Source organism: Pelobates fuscus, chromosome 5, assembly GCF_036172605.1.
Source record: "Pelobates fuscus isolate aPelFus1 chromosome 5, aPelFus1.pri, whole genome shotgun sequence".
In the NCBI taxonomy this organism is placed as follows: Eukaryota; Metazoa; Chordata; class Amphibia; order Anura; family Pelobatidae; genus Pelobates; species Pelobates fuscus.
This window is the reverse complement of record NC_086321.1, coordinates 317,254,504-317,274,802: the sequence shown is the minus strand read 5'-3', so window position 1 is coordinate 317,274,802 and position 20,299 is coordinate 317,254,504. Positions and strand designations below refer to the sequence as shown.

Genomic DNA, 20,299 nt, shown 5'->3' with positions numbered 1-20,299 from the left:
AAGGCACTAGAATGGGCAAATCCTATTTGGGAGGCTAATGGGCCTATGGTACACGACTTCAATAGCTTCCTCACAGCGTTCCGTAGAACATTTGACACAACTAAAAGGTCAAAAAATGCCGCCAGGGCATTAATGAGAATAAAGCAAGGATCTAAATCTGTAGCCGATTATGCTATTCAGTTCCGGACCCTTGCCTCACAGGTAGATTGGACTAATAATGGCCTTACTACTGCCTTTATGGAAGGTCTGTCTGATACTATCTTAGATGAGGTAGCAGCTAAGGACCTCCCTGTACCCCTGGAGGACCTGATTGACTATCTTATCGATATAGATAACAGGATCCGTGACAGGTTATATACCAGGTCCAGAAATAGACATTTTGTTCCCTTTAACTCCCCTAGAGCTGAGACTCCCGAGGGATCTAAAGGTTCTGAGGAGGAACCTATGCAGTTAGGGGTTGCTAAACTTACCGACGCTGAAAAGCTTTATAGGAGAAAGGAGGGACTTTGTCTTTATTGTGGTAGGAGGGGTCATATGAGACAAGAATGTCCCGTGCGTCCGGGAAACTATCGCACCTAAGACCGTATAGAGGACTGGCCTTGGGTGTGACATCACAGTCCTCACATTTGCCTCTTAATAAGTTACTTCTTCCTGTTTCCCTGCACCTTGATAGTAACTGCATAGCAGGGAATATACTAGCCCTGGTTGATTCCGGAGCGGCCGAAAACTTTATTGATTCCAGTTTTGTCAAGGAGAATAACATACCCACCAGAGAGAAGGAGACACCCTTGGCCGTTGAGGCCATAGATGGTAGACCATTATGCTCTCCTATTATCACACATGAGACTGTTCCCCTACATATGTCTACAGGGGTGTTACACTCTGAGACCATTCGGTTTCAGATCATTACTTCTCCTTCCTCTCACCTCGTGTTAGGGTATCCTTGGTTACGTTCTCATAATCCCACCATTGATTGGGAGTCAGGACAAATAGTTTCTTGGAGTGATTCTTGCCAAGAGTCTTGTGTTGTTAAAGTCACCCCTTTGAATTCTGCTCATATTCCTCCCGTGCCTACGGTCATACCCTCTCAGTACCTGTCTCTTAAATCTGTTTTTGATAAAAGGGAGGCTGAAAGATTGCCACCTCACAGGCCTTACGATTGTGCAATTAATTTATTACCTGGTACGATGCCTCCCAAAGGGAGAATATATCCTTTATCTCCTCAGGAGAATCTGGTTATGGAGGAATATATCAAGGAATCTCTAGAGAAGGGATTTATAAGAAGATCCTCTTCCCCGGCAGGGGCTGGGTTCTTCTTTGTGTCTAAGAAAGATGGCGAATTAAGGCCTTGTATTGACTATAGGGGCCTTAATAAAATCACCGTCAAAAATGCGTACCCCATACCTTTGATCACAGAACTTTTTGATAGGCTTAAACAGGCCACAGTTTTTACTAAATTGGACCTTAGGGGTGCTTACAACCTCATACGTATCAAAAAGGATCACGAGTGGAAGACTGCTTTCAATACCAGGAGTGGCCACTACGAGTACACTGTGATGCCCTTTGGTCTTTGTAACGCCCCAGCAGTTTTTCAAGAATTTATTAATGATGTCCTACGTCAATTTATACATACATTCGTTATAGTATACTTGGACGACATATTAATTTATTCTAATGATTTACAGACTCATCACATGCATGTTAAATTAGTGTTGAGAACTCTTCTGGTTAACGGTCTCTATTGCAAACTCGAAAAATGTTCATTTGATCAATCTGAAGTCCAATTCTTGGGTTATATAATCTCTGCCAAGGGTTTTCGTATGGATCCCAAGAAACTGTCTGCCATTATGGAATGGCCTCTGCCCCAGGGTTTGAAAGCCATTCAGCGTTTTCTGGGGTTCTCTAATTATTATAGGCGTTTTATTAAAGGGTTTTCTGCCATTGTAGCGCCTATAACCAGAATGACCAAGAAGGATGGTAATACTCATGCCTGGAAACCAGAAGCACTCGAGGCCTTTGAATTCTTGAAAGCTACATTTGCCTCTGCTCCTGTTTTACAGCATCCTGTCCCTTCACTGCCCTTTATTCTTGAGGTTGATGCTTCTGAGATAGGGGTAGGTGCTATCTTGTCTCAAAGAGATTCACCTGAAAAGCCGTTACACCCTTGTGGCTTCTTTTCCAGACAGATGTCCAAAGCAGAGAGGAATTATGATGTAGGCAATCGTGAACTCCTTGCTATCATTTTGGCGCTCAAGGAATGGAGACATCTGCTAGAGGGTACCAGGGATCCTATCCTCATTTTAACGGATCACAAAAACCTCTCATACCTTAGTGAAGCAAAAAGATTGTCTTCTAGGCAGGCCAGGTGGTCTCTGTTTTTGTCTCGTTTTAATTACATAATCACTTACAGACCGGGTGATCGTAATACTAAAGCTGACGCTCTGTCCAGACAATTCGAGACTACTGACAAACTCGAGGTCGATGTTACCCCTGTCATTCCGCCTGACAGAATAATAGCGACTACTGTTCTCTCTATTTCGTCTTCTCTCTTACAGACTATTCAGGCTAAACAAAACTTGGCTCCTGAGGAGAGGCCTGCTGATAAGCTATTCGTTGATATACCAGAGAGACGAGACATCTTGTCATTATATCATGACACTAGAACTGCTGGACACCCTGGTATTTCTAAGACAGTCTCAGCAGTTTCTAGATATTTCTGGTGGGCTTCCTTGCGCAAGGACGTCACCGATTACGTTAATGCCTGTAGCACTTGTGCCAGTATGAAGTCCTCCCACAGAGTTCCTTGTGGGTTGTTGCATCCGTTGCCCATACCCGAGAGGCCATGGTCCAATATATCCATGGATTTTATTGTTGAATTACCTCCCTCTAATGGTAAAACTGTCATCCTGATGATTGTGGATCGTTTTTCTAAGATGGCTCATTTTGTGTCTCTTGTCAAATTGCCATCATCCAAGGAACTTGCCTCTATCTTTGCCGGGGAGGTGTTTCGGTTGCATGGTATTCCCACTTCGATCGTGTCCGATAGGGGTAGCCAGTTTATTTCCAGATTCTGGAGAGCGTTTTGTGCAGAGATGGGTATCTCCCTCTCGTTTTCTTCAGCCTACCACCCCCAGTCTAATGGAGCTGCTGAACGTGCCAACCAATCTCTGGAGCAGTATCTTCGCTGTTTCGTGTCCCACCATCAGAACAATTGGGCTGACCTGCTTCCTTGGGCTGAGTTTGCTCGTAATAATGCTGCTCATGAATCCTCCGGTAACAGCCCTTTTTACGTTGTTTATGGCCGGCATCCCGTGGTTCTTCCAGCTGCATTCTCCTTACAGGGCATGCCAGCTCTGGACGAACATTTGGCTAGTCTACGTAATACTTGGGAGCAGGTTCAGTGTTCTTTGGTGGCCTCAGCTGCTCGCCAGAAGGTTCACGCTGACAAGCATCGCAGGGCGGCTCCATCCTATGCGGTGGGAGACTGGGTTTGGCTTTCTACTCGCAATATTCGTCTTCGTGTGCCTTCTATGAAGTTGGCCCCTCGTTTTATTGGTCCTTTTCGTATCTTGCATGTGGTTAATCCTGTCTCGTATGCATTGGATCTTCCAAAAAATCTACGCATTCCTAACGTGTTTCATACCTCCTTGTTAAAACCCCTCCTGTGCAACCGTTTTACTCGGCATGTCCCCCCTCCTCCTCCGGTTTCGGTGGAGGGCCATGAGGAGTTTGAAGTGGCGGCTGTAATTGACTCTCGCTTGCTTCGGGGTCGCCTCCAATATCTGGTACATTGGAAGGGCTATGGGCCTGAGGAACGCAGTTGGATTTCCGCTGACGCTGTTCACGCTCCTCGCCTTGTGCGTTCTTTCCACGCTCGTTTTCCTGCCAGGCCTGCTCCTCCCCGCCCGGTGGGCGTGTCTTCAGGGGGGGGTACTGTAGCGGTACTTACCCTCTCCAGGGGCCGGCCGGGGTCCTCCCTTCTCGCCGCGCGCGGTCCTGCTCCTGCACGAGCCGCGCGCGGCTCAGCCAACGATGGGATCAGTCAGGCGGGCAGTGACCGCGAGAAGCGGTCACATGTCCCGCCCGACACTAAGAGCGCGCCGCGCGTCTCGGGCGCGCTCTTAAAGGGACAGTGGGAGACTAAATTAGAATCAGTCTCCCATTGGCCCCTGTCAGGCCACATTCCCCATTCACTCACGTTTTGGGGGCGTGGATATGACAGGAGCCAATCAAAGTGAACCTTAGGGTTTTTATACTCACCTGTTTCCCCTTGCTCCTTGCCCTATCGTGGTTTCTGTCCAGTTCCCTTTAGTGCTTGTATCGTTCAGTTGGTTTTTTGGTGCTTGACCTTGGCTTTGTTCCTGACTCCGCTCTCTCCTTATCCTTGCTTGCTTATCCGCTGTTTTGTCCTCTGTGTACCAGTCCTCGGCTTGTTCTACGTTACGCTGTCTCTCAGTTCCCTTGACCTCGGCTTGTTCTGACTCTGTCTTTCTCTCGTCCTAGTCCGGCCATTCTAAGGTCCGGTAAGACGAACACTGTTTCTTGTCTCTTGACTGTGAACTATTCCTGCGTGTTGGGGTATATTACCGTGACAGTGGCCAGGCAATGAGGTCTCCTCTTCTGTGATGAAGGTACGGTTTGGCATCCTCTTCCAGAAGAGTCCAGTCTCGTCGCAGTTGAAGACCTGCTGAGGAAGGTAGCCCTCTGAAACTATGACCTCCAGGATCTCCGTAGCAAATTCCTCAGCTGCAGCAACATCGGAACTTGCAGCCTCTCCATGCCTGACCACACTGTGGATGCCAGATCTGGTCTTGAACCTTTCGAACCACCCCCTGTTTTTTGAGGAGGTCAGCGTGCAAGGCCTTGGCTTTTTCGCAGACGATCGCCTTGGTCACTGAGTCCCCTGCACGCTGCTTCTGTTCAATCCAGAGCAGGAGCAACTTCTCGACCTCCTCCAGAACAGGTGGCTGTTGCTTGGAGACCCTGGTGACTCCCTTGGCTGCATCTCTCCCAGTAATCTTCTCTTTCATTTTTAGGATTGTACCGATTGTGGATGCACTCCTTCCATACTCTTTGGCAAGGTCAGTCAATCGCATTCCTCCTTCATGCTTCCTGATGATTTCCTTCTTGCCCTCAAGCAGAATCATCTCCTTCTTCCTCTTCCCAGCTTCCACTGCTTTCTTGGGTGCCATGACACCACCGTCCCTAAGTATGCAAAAAAAAATTAAAAATGCTTTACACCCACATGAGCTGGCATGGAAAACAACCCCACAATGCAAAACACAGTAAAAGGCATGCAAAGCACATGAGCTGGCATGGAAACCACACTAAAAGGCATGCACAGCAGATGAGCTGTAACAGGCATGCACAGCAGATGAGCTGTAACAGGCATTCACAGCAGATGAGCTGTAACAGGCATTCACAGCACATGAGCTGTAACAGGCATGCACAGCACATGAGCTGGCATGGAAACAACAGTAAAAGGCATGCACAGCAGATGAGCTGTAACAGGCATGCACAGCACATGAGCTGGCATGGAAACTACAGTAAAAGGCATGCTAGCACATGAGCCGTAACAGGCATGCAAAGCACATGAGCTGGCATGGAAACCACACTAAAAGGCATGCACAGCAGATGAGCTGTAACAGGCATGCACAGCACATGAGCTGTAACAGGCATGCACAGCACATGAGCTGGCATGGAAACAACAGTAAAAGGCCCTGGGGAGATAGCGCAGCTAAGCGGACAAGGGCACATGTAGGAGTGTGGGGATAGATGCATGGGAGTGGTTGGGAAAGAGTCTGTGGGTGGGATTATGTTCTGTGTAAGTTAGTGTGGGGGAGGTCTTACCTCAGTGCAACTTGGGATTCGGGCCAGCAAACAGCTTCCCTCCCGCCCGCCCTGTCAGTATATTTAGTCACAGCTAGCCGGGGGTATGTCCTTGCCAATTGAGTTTGAGGTTACGTTTAAGTATATGGAATGAGATGAACAAGTTTTTTAAGGTCTCAAACCTCCCCTGCTTAAAAGGTTAAACTTTAGGTTGCCTGAGGTCTCGTGCCCATCGAGCGTGGATAAGGTCGGCTGATGGCAGGCATTGGAAGGATTTTTTATGACGAGGGGGGAGGTGAGAGGAAGTGGTGATTAGGGTCACTGTATAACACTATGGGTGGAGTTATATATGTATATATGTTAATTTATGCTTATTTATGTCTAATGTTTTGGTTACGGAAGAGATTTAATAAATAAAGTTATGGATGTGTTATGCAGTAATTTGGTTTGTGATAATAAATGCTGTGGCCTGTTTCATCCATACTAAGTGGTCTGTCGTTGCTGGGGGGTTGAATGGGGTTAGATTTTTGTTCTAGGCTGCATCGCGATTCCCCACTACGTACATACAAGGCATGCACAGCAGATGAGCTGTAACAGGCATGCACAGCACATGAGCTGCCATGGAAACCACAGTAAAAGCCATGCACAGCAGATGAGCTGTAACAGGCATTCACAGCACATGAGCTGGCATGGAAACAACCCCACATTGCAAAACACAAAGTAACAGGCATGCACAGCACATGAGCTGGCATGGAAATCACCCCCAGAATGCAGAACACACAGTAAAAGGCATGCACAGCACATGAGCTGGCATGGAAATCACCCCCAGAATGCAGAACACACAGTAAAAGGCATGCAAACAACTAAGTTCAGCTCCCTACCTTTCCACTTCTTGAGATGCACCAAAAAGGCTCCAAAACCTGCTGCAAATGGCTCCAAAACCTGCTGCAAATGGCTCCAAAAGGCCCCAAAACCTGATGCAAATGGCTCCAAAAGGCTCAACAACTTGCTGCAAATGGCTCCAACACCTCCACACTACACACTCACGTGCTACCCACACTTCAGTATGCAGGGGCTGGAGCTATAAGCCGGGACACTTGTTTCGTATTGCGAAAAAAAATTCATAAACCGAGGCATTTTTTTTTCCGAATTTTCATTCTTAAACCGAATTTTTCGTTTACCGAGGCGTTCGTTAACCGAGGTTCCACTGTATTTGCAATGGTGTCTGTTTTTTGTTTTGTCATTATGGGGTATTGATTGTAGATTGATGTGAAAAAATAAATACATTTAAACATTTGCAAATTAATGTTGCAAATAAAAAATAAATTAAAAAGGGGTCTGGATACTTTTGAATTCACTGTAAATATTGTAATCTATACAGACAATGATGCCTAATTCTTTAACTCTGCTCTAGTTACAGCTTGGCTAATTTAGCCTGAATTTTGCAGGTCAGCTTTCAATTAACTACACAGAGAGTTAACCATAACATTTAAGAATATTCATGTGCCCGGGGGATAAGAAACAAGTGTGGAATTTCATAACACATATCAAGAGTATTGATTTGTTCAGTAATCAATAGATATCATTTAATTTTCTGTGAAATGTATATAGAAAGAAAGAAAACATCAAACCAGCATCACTTTTTCTGAAAATTCTGATTCACAATCAGACTTGATTTGTAGCCTTAGAGTTAGTATTGTTCCTTTAATCAGGCACAATTATTCCTCATGCCCTGACCATATTCAAGGTAGCACTAATCTTAACGCTACACTTAGGTAGATCATTGCAATACCCTGGCATCAACATCAACATCATATATCATCAATACAAAGCAAGTTTCCCCAGGATGCATTGCACCGGGGAGGTTTATAGCACCGCCCCCTGCATGCTGGAGCCTGTGGGTAGTACGTCGCATCAACTGTTGAGGTGTTGGAGCGGCTTTTGCATAGAGTTTTGGACCCATTCTGGAATTTGTTTGCAGTTGTTTTGGGACTTTTTGGTGCATTTCTCAAGCTGAGGAAAGGGAGAGAGCTGAGCTTTGTTGTTTGAATGCCTTTTACTGTGTGTTCTGCATTGTGGGTTGGTTTCCATGCCAGCTCATTTTGACATTCCTATGGGAAACCGCGTTTCGGTTTACAAATTTTTTGCAATAAGAAACGTTCCGGAGAACGCATTCAATTCATGAACCGAGGTCCCACTGTAGTTAATACTCTCATAATCAAAGATGCAATAAATGTATCTGTCTCTGCTCATACATCATTTATTATTCCAGATGTAAAAATCCCTTACCTTGGCTGTGTTGCATGGCATCATCAATGGCATAACTGATTAAATCACTCCACATCTCTTCACTAATGACTCTCAGCCAGTTTGATAAGCCCTGTACCATGGTTACTAAACAATTTGAAAACTTACATTGAAGGGGACAGAGCACCATACCCAATACAGCTTGTCAATACTGTACCTGCTGGAAATAAAAAAATATTTTAATAAAAAATTGCACTTTTGCACAAAAGCAGCTCCCATACAAGGTTATGCACTAAAGTGAGAATTTAGGGTGAATTCAAAGGGAATTTCAGATTTAAGGAAACAATTCTTTAATTTAGCTATGCTTTCAGTTCAGCTACTTTGGCCTTAGATTTAAAATTCTCTTCTAAAATTCTGCAGGTCTACAAAAGGTGAGGAATGGATCATCCTTTTGGCAACAAGACTGTTGGCTGCAAAACTGCAGTTCTTTTTAACTGCCAATTAAATGGCAAATGTTAGTGAAAGAGTATTTTAATATGCCAATAATAAAGGCATGTAAATACAAATGTTTTGATCTGATAAGACACATTTTGAATAGCCATATTAAAAATGGTTTATTCATGAGGATTGGTTTTGGATTGTCAGATTAAAACTAGTCAATTCCTAAATCATGTATAAACAATTTAATTTTCATGTATTTTGCAGTATCTATTCCATAATTCCAATCACACTCACTTATATTCCAGTTATAATTACCAGCCTGTAGAGGAATGCATTTCTATGCCAGAAGCCACTAGTTACATTTTAAGCACACTTCCAGACATTATATGAGTAAGTTCAGCCCCTGCTTTATTCATACACTACAGGAAGTTTCAATGGGTCATATCATTCCTTCAGTCAGGGAAATGTGTGAATTGACTCTGTTAACATTACATTAGTGTGGCGAAAGTAACCTCGCCACTGGCTTTTGGAGGAGCCTGTTTGCCAGCCTCCTACCCTGTGACTATGGCCCCTGTAATAGACTTTGGTTAAAGATACTGCTTGTGCCTTTTTGGACTTGGACAGTAACCCTTCGAACTTCCGAAGTTGTTCGAAGTGGCACTTCGAACTCCCGAAATCTCAAAGCCATGCAAAGCGGCAATCGAACAAGTGGCGGTGGCCATCTTGTTTAGTCAAACGCATGCAGTGGTGTTTGGTCGTCGAGAGCATGCAACTCAAAATGGGCACTCGACGGCACGAACACCGCTGACTATTTACCTTGCATGTTTGGCTCTTCGAACGGGAGTCAAATGGCGTTCAGTATTTTGTGTACACTTCGAATCCCCGAAGTAGACTGACCGCACAGCCTAATTCTCTATAACTGTTTTGGGCATAGAATCATACGTGCGGTCGGTCAGAATGTGTCTTCCAGGAAATTCCCGAACCCCTGAACTGATCTGGGTGATTTTTGGATTTGTTGGTCACCTAGATCAGGGCTATTTGTGGGGATATTATGTGTTTTGGGGTACTTTTGGGGTTCTGTAAAAATATGTGTTTTTTTCTGCCTGGAGATAATTGGGTTAATACAGTATCTGACTCAATTATCTCCCAGGCAGGGGGGTGGGATTGTATGTTATGTATGGGAGTGTCACACTGTATAACCCTGTAACTATTGGTTTGCCATTCTGTATTGTAGTCCCCCACAAGGTCCATGTTAGAGTGCCCCTTACATGGGGACTTGCATAAAAGGCCAGTGTGGCTACCATTAAACCAGTCCACTTCACCCTCAACATGCAGCCTTGTCTCGTGATTGTAGGGACCAGCTATACTGCTATAACCACCAGCTTTTATAAGAGCTTCACAGCTATACTCTCTTGGAGGAGAGGCCTTCCCACTGAGAGCTGGATCCAGGAATTTGGTCCATGGTGGGAATGGACGGCGAGACGCCAGACAAGCTGCCGTGGCTAGGTGGGCTACGGTGCGTATGGTGTCTGGTGCGGTGCTTATGGTCCTCAGCGTCAGTTGGAAGCATCGAAGGGGTGCCAGACGGTCTGCTCATTATGGTCTCATTATCCTCAAATGCAGACTTTTTTTGCATTCTGTTGACATTTAGTTAGCTAGTATTACCTTCAAGATCCTTGTAAATATTTATAAGAAAGTTATTTTACCATATTTATTTAAAAACTTTTCTTTCACACTAACATTTCTGACCCTGTGTGAAACATATTTTATAAAGGAAGAATAAATGTTTTTTTTTTTAATGTGTACATTTTGTTTTTTTGAATTTGTCTGCAAATCAATCTATAAACAAAATGTCTGTTTATTATGTTTATGTGCTAGCTATGCATCATTTGCTGCAAATTAAGGAAAACTAAAATAATACTTACCTGGTAATACTTACCTGGCTATTTATCATAGCAGCATCATGTATGGGTTAGCTCCGCCTCGGATCAGGACAGGAATTAACCAATTCAAACAGAGACTGAATGTATAAAGGGTTCCCTTCACACACCAGTCTAGTTTGCAGGCTAAGATAAAAGAAGGGGAGGGAGATTGATGCTGCCATGATTAATATCCAGGAATAGAAAATTACCAGGTAAGTATGATTTTAAATTTCCTTATTCCTGGCTAATCATGGCAGCATCACTTATGTGTAAAACCCAAGCTCCAATTAAATGATGGGGAGACTAAACTTAAAAGGACACATAAAATGATTCAAAGAAATTCAAACTTTATCATGCTGAAGAACATAGGAAATGACTCCTTTCCCAGAGGAAGTTGAACTAGAATAGCTCAAGTCCAACTTGTAATGGTTAATAAAAGTCGTAGGGGATGACCATGTTGCTGCCCTGCAGATATCATATGGAGGAATCTCTGCCCAGTTAGCCCAAGAAGTTGCCAAGGATCTGGTTGAATGAGCCTTTATTTTATCCGAAGGAGGCAGTTTGGATTTTCTATATGCATCAGAAATGACTGCCGCAATCCAGCGTCTTAACATGGAAGAAGAAGCACCATCTCCTTTATGAGCACCTGAGGAGAGGAGGAATAGTCGGTTAGATTTCCTGAGGTAATTAATGATGCATAATCTAACATCCAGTTCATGCAGTTTTATTTCTTCTGGAGAAGATGGAGATGTATAGAAGGATGGAAGTACTAGTTCCTGATGAAAGTGGAAATTAGAAACAATTTTCGACAATCTTCTCTTAGTTTTAGAACTATTATCTCGTGAAAAATGAGTGTGGGAAGTTTCACTGGAAAAAGCTGGAGTTCCGAGATGGCTACCTTATAGGTAAGATATTTAATAGAAATTTCAGCCAGAGGAGTGAAGGGGGATTCAGTTAAGGCATTTAACACCAGAGGGAGGTTCCATGGTGGAGAAGTATTTCTTGATGGTGGACAAATCCTCAATGTAGCTTTGAAAAATCTGGATATTAGGGGATGAGATGCCCATGAAATGTTATAGAGAGCTGACAGAGCTGAGGACTGAACTTTTAATGTGCTAAGGCCTTTGTAGAGACCAGCCTGTAGAAATTCCAAAATATGAAGATGAGACAGATTTTCTGATTTAATAGAATTCTCTTTTGCCCAGTTCTTAAATGTGTTCAAAACTCGATAATAAAATGAAGAGGTGGAGGGTTTACTTGACATGAGAGGGGTGGTAAAAACAGAATCTAACAGAACTTGATTCATGAGGGATTCCCTTTCAAAAGCCACACTACCACAGGTACTAATAGGGTGGGTTGCTTGACCCTGAATTTCCCAATGAAAAATAGGCCTTGATTAAATTGGCATCTGTGGCGAAAATAACCTCGCCACTGGGGTTTGGAGGGGCCTGTTTGCCAGCCTTTTGCCTCAGGATTATGGGCCCTGTAACAAGACAGGCTAAAAAAATTACTTCCATGGGGAAAATGTACCTCTTTCCCTCCCCCTTTTTCCTGTCCTATTGTTTTCCAGCAGGGCGTTGTCCCAGGGACACTGCCAGACCAGTTGAAACTGGCTGCTTTGTCCCTCCTCAATATCCCATCAGCCCTTGCTATGGCGATCCAACTGTATTTGTGAGATCTGGGCGTTTTTCGGACATATTGAGCGCTCAGATCCAAGCTATGGAGATATGCTGGACATATAGATTAAACATTGTATTATAAGAGTTATGTATTATGTGGTTTTTGTAACAGTTTTTGACTTAGAGATATTTCCTGTAACTGGAGATAATTAAGTTACCACAGCCACTTAAGCCAATTATCTCGAGGATAGAGGAGAAGATAGACCGGCCGCACAACCTAAATCTCTGGAACTATTTTGGGCATGAAAGCCATGCTTGCGGTCGGTCAAATATGACTTCCAGGAATTTCATGAACCCCTGCTCTGATCTGGGTGATTTTTGGATATGTTGTTTACCCAGATCAGGGCTATCCAGGGATATAATTCATGGGGATATGTGGTGTTTTGGGGTGTTTTCTGTGTTTTGTGAAAAATGTGTTTTCTGCCTGTGGGTAATTGAGTTAGTCCATTGTGTTTGTTAATTGTATCACAGGCAGAGGGGAGGGTTTGTGTACATTAGGTAGGTGGTAACTTTGTGGGAAAAACTTGTATATAAGAGACAATAAACCCTCAGACTGCTGAGTTCCTGTTTTACCCTCACCATAGAGCCTCGTTTCATGTGTGGGGGGAAAGGCTGCATCTACCCTGGGGGATTGCTATACTCTGTATAATCCCCTGGGCTATAATCACTAAGCTCTTTTAAGAGCTTGTTCCTGCTACTCTCTCTAGGAGGAGAGGTTCACCTACCGGAACCTGGAGCCTTGTCGTAGGTCCAGGGTGGGTAGAGGACGGCGAGACCCCAACCAAGCTGCAGCGGTTCGTAGGATCTACAGTGCTTATGGTGTCGAAGCACAACTGAGGTACCCAGTCGGGGTGCCAGGTGCTCCATTACAGCATCCAATCTTTTCTCCATGGGTTCTCTATAGAAAGAGTGGAGCGCTTAACTATTTTAATGACCGCTGCGTCTATCTTTGGAATAAAGGCCAGGATTTACTGTCCTTGGAGGCAAAGTGACATATATTTTAACCCCTTCAGGACCAAACTTCTGGAATAAAAGGGAATCATGACATGTCACACATGTCATGTGTCCTTAAGGGGTTAATGTAGACTTCTTCTCCGGTTTCCTCCATTCTTCATGAATCATATCTTTATTAGTGGGATGAACCTGAAAGGTGAATTTTGAGAATTTAAGATCTTCAAAAAAGCTAGCAGATTCCAGGGTTTCTGATTTCTCTTCCAGTAACCTAAGAGTGTCTCTCATCAAGAAGATTAATTTCTCTATGGCTTTAGACTCTAAAGACTTTCGACCATAATCCATCTCCTTCTTGTCACGACACTCCTTAGTCAATATGCCCTCGTGCAGTACTCGCACTCACCACTCTTTCTGTTTGGCACTGTTCTCATTTCCTTTCGTTAGGCACTACACCTGGCCCTTGTTTAGCACCTATATATTCTGGTTTCTCCCCTCACTCCCTGTCAGATCATTATCCTCTATCCTTGACCCTGTACCTGCTGTTTCCTGGTTCCCGTGATTCTGGCTCCTTGCTCCTGTCTCCTGTGTCTTGTTTCCTGTGTATCCTGAGTATCCTGAGTATCTTGTGTTTCCTGATCCGGTGTTCCGATGTCCTTATGGTCCTGTGTCCTGTGCCTCCTGTTCCAGTGTTCGCCTGCAGTGTTCCTGTCTAGACTCCTTCTCCAGTGATTCTGACCTTGCTGCATTATTTCTGTGTGACCTGCTTAGGACTTTGCCCCTTGATGTTCATTTTGTACTTGGTGGCTGCACTAACCTGACTAAGCCTTTACCTTTGCCTATGACTATCGTGGACTCTGCCTGCTCTATTGTATATATTGGGTTATTGTATATATTTATATATTTGTGACATTGTCATATTTTGTTTTGTATATATCTATATCCTTTTGGTTTGCCTTAATACATTTTCTTTATTACTCCATTTATCGTGTCCTAGAATTATTTCTCTGCTAAGTTGGTTCCCACACTTAAAGGGACAGTGCTGTTGCAGGGCAGCACCCCTTCATGTCATGACACTTCTCTCCTTCCAAGATATCTGAATCCGATGCAGATGAAGTAGGGTCAACATTGAGATGCTTAGCAGGAATCATATATTTAGCGGAGGCCTTGAATTCTTCAGTAATTGCCTGAGCAAACCATTATTTTAATTGCTCCTGGGGAGAGCTTTTATTGGATTCTGCAACTTCTGTCATGCAGTGAATGCAGGGGCAGCTCTCTAATTAGGTGGTTTAGGCGGCCACCTAAGGCCTCACACTGGCTGGGGCCTCGTGGCCACCTAAACGCCTAAGGGCATACTGTGTTGGGTCCTCGGTCAGTGACTGAGGACCCGACATCAGGAGGGGGCCCGGCGGCTTGCTCAGTATGCTGCCAGGTGCGAGGCCCCTCCTGGCTGCCTGGCCAGCACTCGCAGACACCGGTCTGCAGATCCACAGTGAGCAGAGCTGCAGACCACGTGTCTCGCGAGAACTGGCCAATCAGAGCGTTGCCGCAGGTTACCATGGCAACGCTCTGATGGTCTCGCTAGTTTTATGGTCTGCAGCTCTGCAGAGCTGCAGACCAGAAGTAATGCCCACCGGACCACCAGGGAATAAAGGTAATACTAACCCCCGCCTCTCACATCACCATCCCCCCACCTCTCAATATCACCCCCCTCCCTCTCAATATCACCCCTCCCTCACCATCACCCCCCTCACCATCACCCTCACCTCTCAATATTAAACGCTCCCTCTCACTATCACCCTCCTCTCAACATCACCCCACTCCCCCTCTCTCCATCACCCTCTCCCCTCCCACCATCCCCCTCTCCCTCTCACATCACCCCCTTTCCCTCTCACCATCACCCCCGCCCTCCCTCTCACCATCACCCCCTTCTCACCATCATCCCCCTTTCCCTCTTACCATCTCTCCCTCTCATCATCACCTCCGCCCTTTCTCCATCACCCTCCCCTCCCTCTCACCATCACCCAACCCTCCCTCTCACCATCACCCAACCCTCACACCATCACCTACTCACACACAGGATCCCCAGACACACTGACACTTCCCCACACATTGTCACCCCTCCCTACACTGTGGTCAACCACCCACACTGTCAGCCTCTTCATGCATCCACACTCACATTAACCACTCCTAATTCTGTTAACCTCACCCCCTCCAAACTCACATGCCCTCACTCTGCCACACTCACCCTGTCACATTAACCCCCCTTAATCCTGTCACACTCGTCCCTCCTACCATGTCACAATTGCCCTGACACACTTACCTCCACTCACCCTGTCACACTTCCTCATCAAACCATGTCATACTTCCTCATTCTCTCTTATAACCCCCCCCCCCCCCCCCCCACCCTATCCCTCTCCCCCCTTCACCCTGTCACACTCTCCCTGCCACTGGTACCCCTTACTCACCTTGTCACAGTCACCAGCTGAAGACATTCATCATAAACATCAGGAAACATAGCTTTGCCATAAACACAATGCACAAAGGCCACAGGCAGACCACTGATACACACAACACAATTCAAGCAGCTACCCCATACACATTCGGTCCCAGATAAAAACGCAAACATGCTCACAGAGATATACATTCACACACACAAGGATACTCTCTGTCAGACACACTTTCAGGCACATTCACAGGTAAACAGTGCATCAATGTGTATATGTGACAGTGTGCATGTATTGAAACTCTATTGTTTTTATTTTGGTGTTAGTGGGGCCTCATGTTTGAGTTTCGTCTAAGGCCTCATAAAGTCTAGAGCCGCCTCTGAGAGAATGCATAGATTTTGTTTTCCCTTTGGAGCAACTTTACTGCAGCCCAGGCCACCGTTAGATTTATCCTTGAGCTTCCTAGGATATCATTCTCGGCTCATACTTGGACTTCAAGATAAGAGGCCATACATATAAATGATGGGGCCTATTGACTCTCTTTTTATCCCCAACAAAATGTATACATTGGCTCAACTGTGTTTCTTTGAACCCGAATAATGTGAGGCAGAGAGGAAAGCCATCTAAAAGGGAAATAATGTAGAGAACAACCGATGAAAGAAGTACATTTACAAATATATATATATATATATATATATATATATATATATATATGAATGGAAAAAGCCTGCACTCTAGGACTTGTGAAAAACTTCTCAGGTGTATTCCAACAATCAGTCAACGTTTCAGTTCAATCAGAACTTTCTTCAGGACATATATTGATTTATGTCCTGAAGAAAGTTCTGATTGAACTGAAACGTTGACTGATTGTTGGAATAAACCTGAGAAGTTTTTCACAAGTCCTAGAGTGCTGGCTTTTTCCATTCATCTATTCATTGTGCAGCCGAGCACCAGGCAACATCTTAAGGGATAGCTGTAGTGCAAAATTGTTTGTTATTATATATATATATATATATATATATAGATTATATAAAAATCTATAGAAATAATACAAACAGGGGGGAAAGTACTGTGATTCATTTAGAGAGTCGATTGTGAAGGAAAAAAAAAAGTTTGTGCTCTGTATCTTTAAGTGCTACCACTTTAAGACCTAAGAAGAGAGTCTGTTTAACCCCTTAAGGACACATGACATGTGTGACACGTCATGATTCTCTTTTATTCCAGAAGTTTGGTCCTTAAGGGGTTAAGGGATTCAGAAGTGTGATCGATTTGGCAAGACGCCAAGCCATTCGCGCCAATACTCCTGCTAAAGGGGAATAAAAGGACACGAATCGACCAGCGCCATAAATAGAAAGCTGAATGGAAATAGGCTGACTAAACACTCTTTCTGTAAAATCCAGATGGATGATTAAATTACCTTGATTGATGAATGTCCCGTTCATGAGAGTTCTGTTCGGATGAATGTTGCATTCGTATGAATGTTCTGTTCGTATGAAAGTGCCATTCTTATGAATTCATCTGAATGCTGATTCTGTTCGTAAGAAAGTGCAAGGGAATTGGAGGAAGATGTAATTAAAATGATGATAGTTTTTTTAAAAGTCAATCCTTATCGGGGGATATCTGGGGGATAAATAAAGGGCTACTATGAGCCATGCCTGTCCCTAGAATAAGTGAAAGACTATTAGAGTGGATTCAAAATATGATACATTTTGAATCTGACCCAGTTAGTCTTGCTCTAGCAGGCCGTTTACTAGGTCCTTCAGACACAGCGAGGCTGAACTGTGTCTGGGAGACCTATGGTGCACATAAAAAAAAAAAAAAAAATTAGAGGAAGACATTCCTGCCTGTTTGGATGAGAACTCATGTGTGAAGGGAAGAGAGACCCTTTATACATTTAGTCTATGTTTGAATTGGTTAATTCCTGTCCTGATCTGACTGAGGCAGAACTAACCCATAAGTGATGCTGCCATGATTAGCCAGGAAAAAACATTATGCTAATGTTTTTTAACCCCTTAAGGACACATGACATGTGGGACATGTCCTGATTCCCTTTTATTCCTGAAGTTTGGTCCTTAAGGGGTTAAATCAAGAAGTACTCTAGAGTGCAATTTTTCTCACATACAATAAGCATGACCAAAATATATAAATAAAAATGGTCAAATATCTTGCTTATAGGTATTTGCAAGGGCCCTAAAGGCCTTAATAGTCAGTCAGCTTATTAAACATTGCAGCAGAATGTATAAAGACTGTCTGTATTTAAACATAATGTCTCCATTTGAGCACACCGGTAAATAAAAAAATAAAAAAAGAAGAAAAAAAAAAAGAAAGGTCTCTGACCCATTTTGATTCTTTTATTTGGAATTGTTTAACACATTCGCAATTTATTTTATTATGTTTTTTGTTTCTAGTAAGATGAATTATTTGATTTCAGTTTGCCTCTGTGTCTCTGCTCTTGCTTTGGAAATGGCATGCTTCTTCCTTCAGTAATATTCAGTGTGTAGCTGCAGTTTACTGCACAAGTGAATCCTGCCTACACTTAATGTGGCAGGTCTTTTTTGTAGAACAAAAGATTTTAAAATGTGTTGGTGGTTGTGTAGCTTTTATTTCATTGAATGCCTGAATGAGTTCTGCAGTGTTTGTTTCCCCCTCAAACGTAGTTGAGAGAAACCGATAGGGCACTGCTTTTTTACACACTGTAGGACTGCCACTTATCACACTTTCTACCCTAAGAAGAACAAAGATTTACCATGCAAACAGTCTGTTGCATGATTGACTATCTTTCAGTGTGAAGAAAAACACAACCAACTGCATCTGTGGGGGTAGCAGGTGCTGCAAAACTCAAGCAGGCTGGACAATACCACTTCAATGAAAGGTCTTGGAAAAAAGAGGAGCAACTGCAGCAAGAGTAATTTGATTTAAAAACGGGATTTTCTTATTTTTTTAATGTAATTAAGAAATGAGTTGGCAAGTGTTAACCTACTCACCTATTCCACCCTTTAATTTTATGAAAAAACAAATTTTTTCCACTTAAATTACTCCAACTGCCACTACGGCACAGCTTTTAAGTACAAAAAAACAGAAGAATGGTCACTAACGCTACAGACTGGATGGGTGAGAAAGACCAGGCAATATTGCAGCCATTTTTGCATTCCAACACTGTCACAGTCCCATTTTCTTCTGCTGTTCTGGCTGTCCGATTGGCTCTCCTGAATTTATTTCTGTATTGAAATTTAGCCGAGCCAAACAACATAAACTAAATTCTGCCCCCACCCCCTCAGAAATAAAATTCTATCAAAGTGTTTCAGAAGAACCAAAAATGTCTTATTCTTAATACTTCCAATCACTGATGGGAGACGATGGGGTTATTGGGTAGCTACACATGGGTCGTTTTAGTTTATTTTTCCACACATAACACACTTGGCAAGATGCAAAGTATTGTGCATGATTATGTCTATAATATTGCATATCTGACTCACAGTTGCATGTGTTATACCTAGCGTATTTCTATATAGATCAGGCTTCTTTGTATTCTCCACCCAACAAACTCAATAATACTCTTTTGTTTGGTCTAGGTACAGCTTCTGGCTGAGCGATCTGAGGTGATGCGCACAAAGATTTCCCGCATGGTAGCAGTTGTTGTCCTGCTTTTCACCTTTTGCTGGGGTCCAATACAGCTCTACATTCTTTTCCAAGCATTCAGCCCCACCTTTAGACGTGACTACTATACCTACAAGGTGAAGATTTGGGCCCACTGTATGTCCTACACCAACTCCTCTGTCAACCCAATTGTTTATGCCTTTATGGGTGCCAACTTCCGTAAAGCCTTCAACAAAGTCTTTCCCTTTCTTTTCAAGCAAAGAGTGGGAAGCACAACTGTAGCAAATGCCAATGCCAACACTGAGATGCACTTTGTTTCCTCAGGCACCTAGGAATCTAAAACTCCATGTACGCTGCGTGAATGGGGAATAGATGTAGTTTTGTTTTTCTATGGACACATCACTTTGGCTCCAGATGGCTCCCACAAGAATATTGATCGATATCTCAAAATTATTTTATGAATGAGGCAACATGAAATGCAAACCTTTCTCCACATGGGAACAGTAATAGTAATTTGTACACGGCAATAAACCAGCAAGATTGTTTTTTATAAGCCTTCATTTTCAAAACTTGCCAATACATACTTTAACCGTGTGTCTCTTAACATTTCATCTGGAGTGAGAAATCCAGTGGAGAGCTTTAATAAAACATTTCTATGTTTGACGAGAGTTCGTGAATGTAGACAAATTTTGCTTTAAGAGAGAACTAAGGAATTTGTATTTGCTGGGTGGGGTGGGGGTTTAAGAACCAATATTGTCAGGTCAGTGTGACAGAAATAAATATATGAAAAACATATCTACTTAATAATGCACAGACAAAAGAACACTAAGCTCAATATTAAATAGAATTTACAACATGACACTTGAATGTATAACAGAGGGGTTTACGTCACTAGGCATTTACTGTGAAGTTCCAGAAATCAAAACGAACATGACAATGTAATAGCAGAGAATTAAATGAGTGTGGAAATATAAAACAACCTACTAATAAAAAAACAAAAAACAATGAAACTCTACAAGTTTACTTGAATACTCAAGAAGAAGAATTGCCAATGCGCTGCTATTCATAATCTAAGCTGTACTGATGCAGGGATAACTAAGTGCACATTTCACAAATGACAATAAGACAAAGGATCCATATCAATAATTTTAATAACCGTATTCAATATAATTTTTACTAGCTGGAGTAT

General features: G+C 43.3%; 1 protein-coding gene across 1 annotated transcript in view; it reads left to right on the top strand.

The window, feature by feature from the left end:
- KISS1R (KISS1 receptor) overlaps positions 1–19,805 on the top strand; it is a 436,110-nt gene extending 416,305 nt beyond the window's left edge. The window contains exon 5 of the mRNA XM_063457370.1: positions 19,086–19,805. Within this exon, the coding sequence (XP_063313440.1) occupies positions 19,086–19,442 (357 nt within the window). The 3' untranslated portion in view covers positions 19,443–19,805. The remainder of the gene's footprint in view (positions 1–19,085) is intronic.
- The last annotated feature ends 494 nt before the right edge of the window (positions 19,806–20,299 follow it).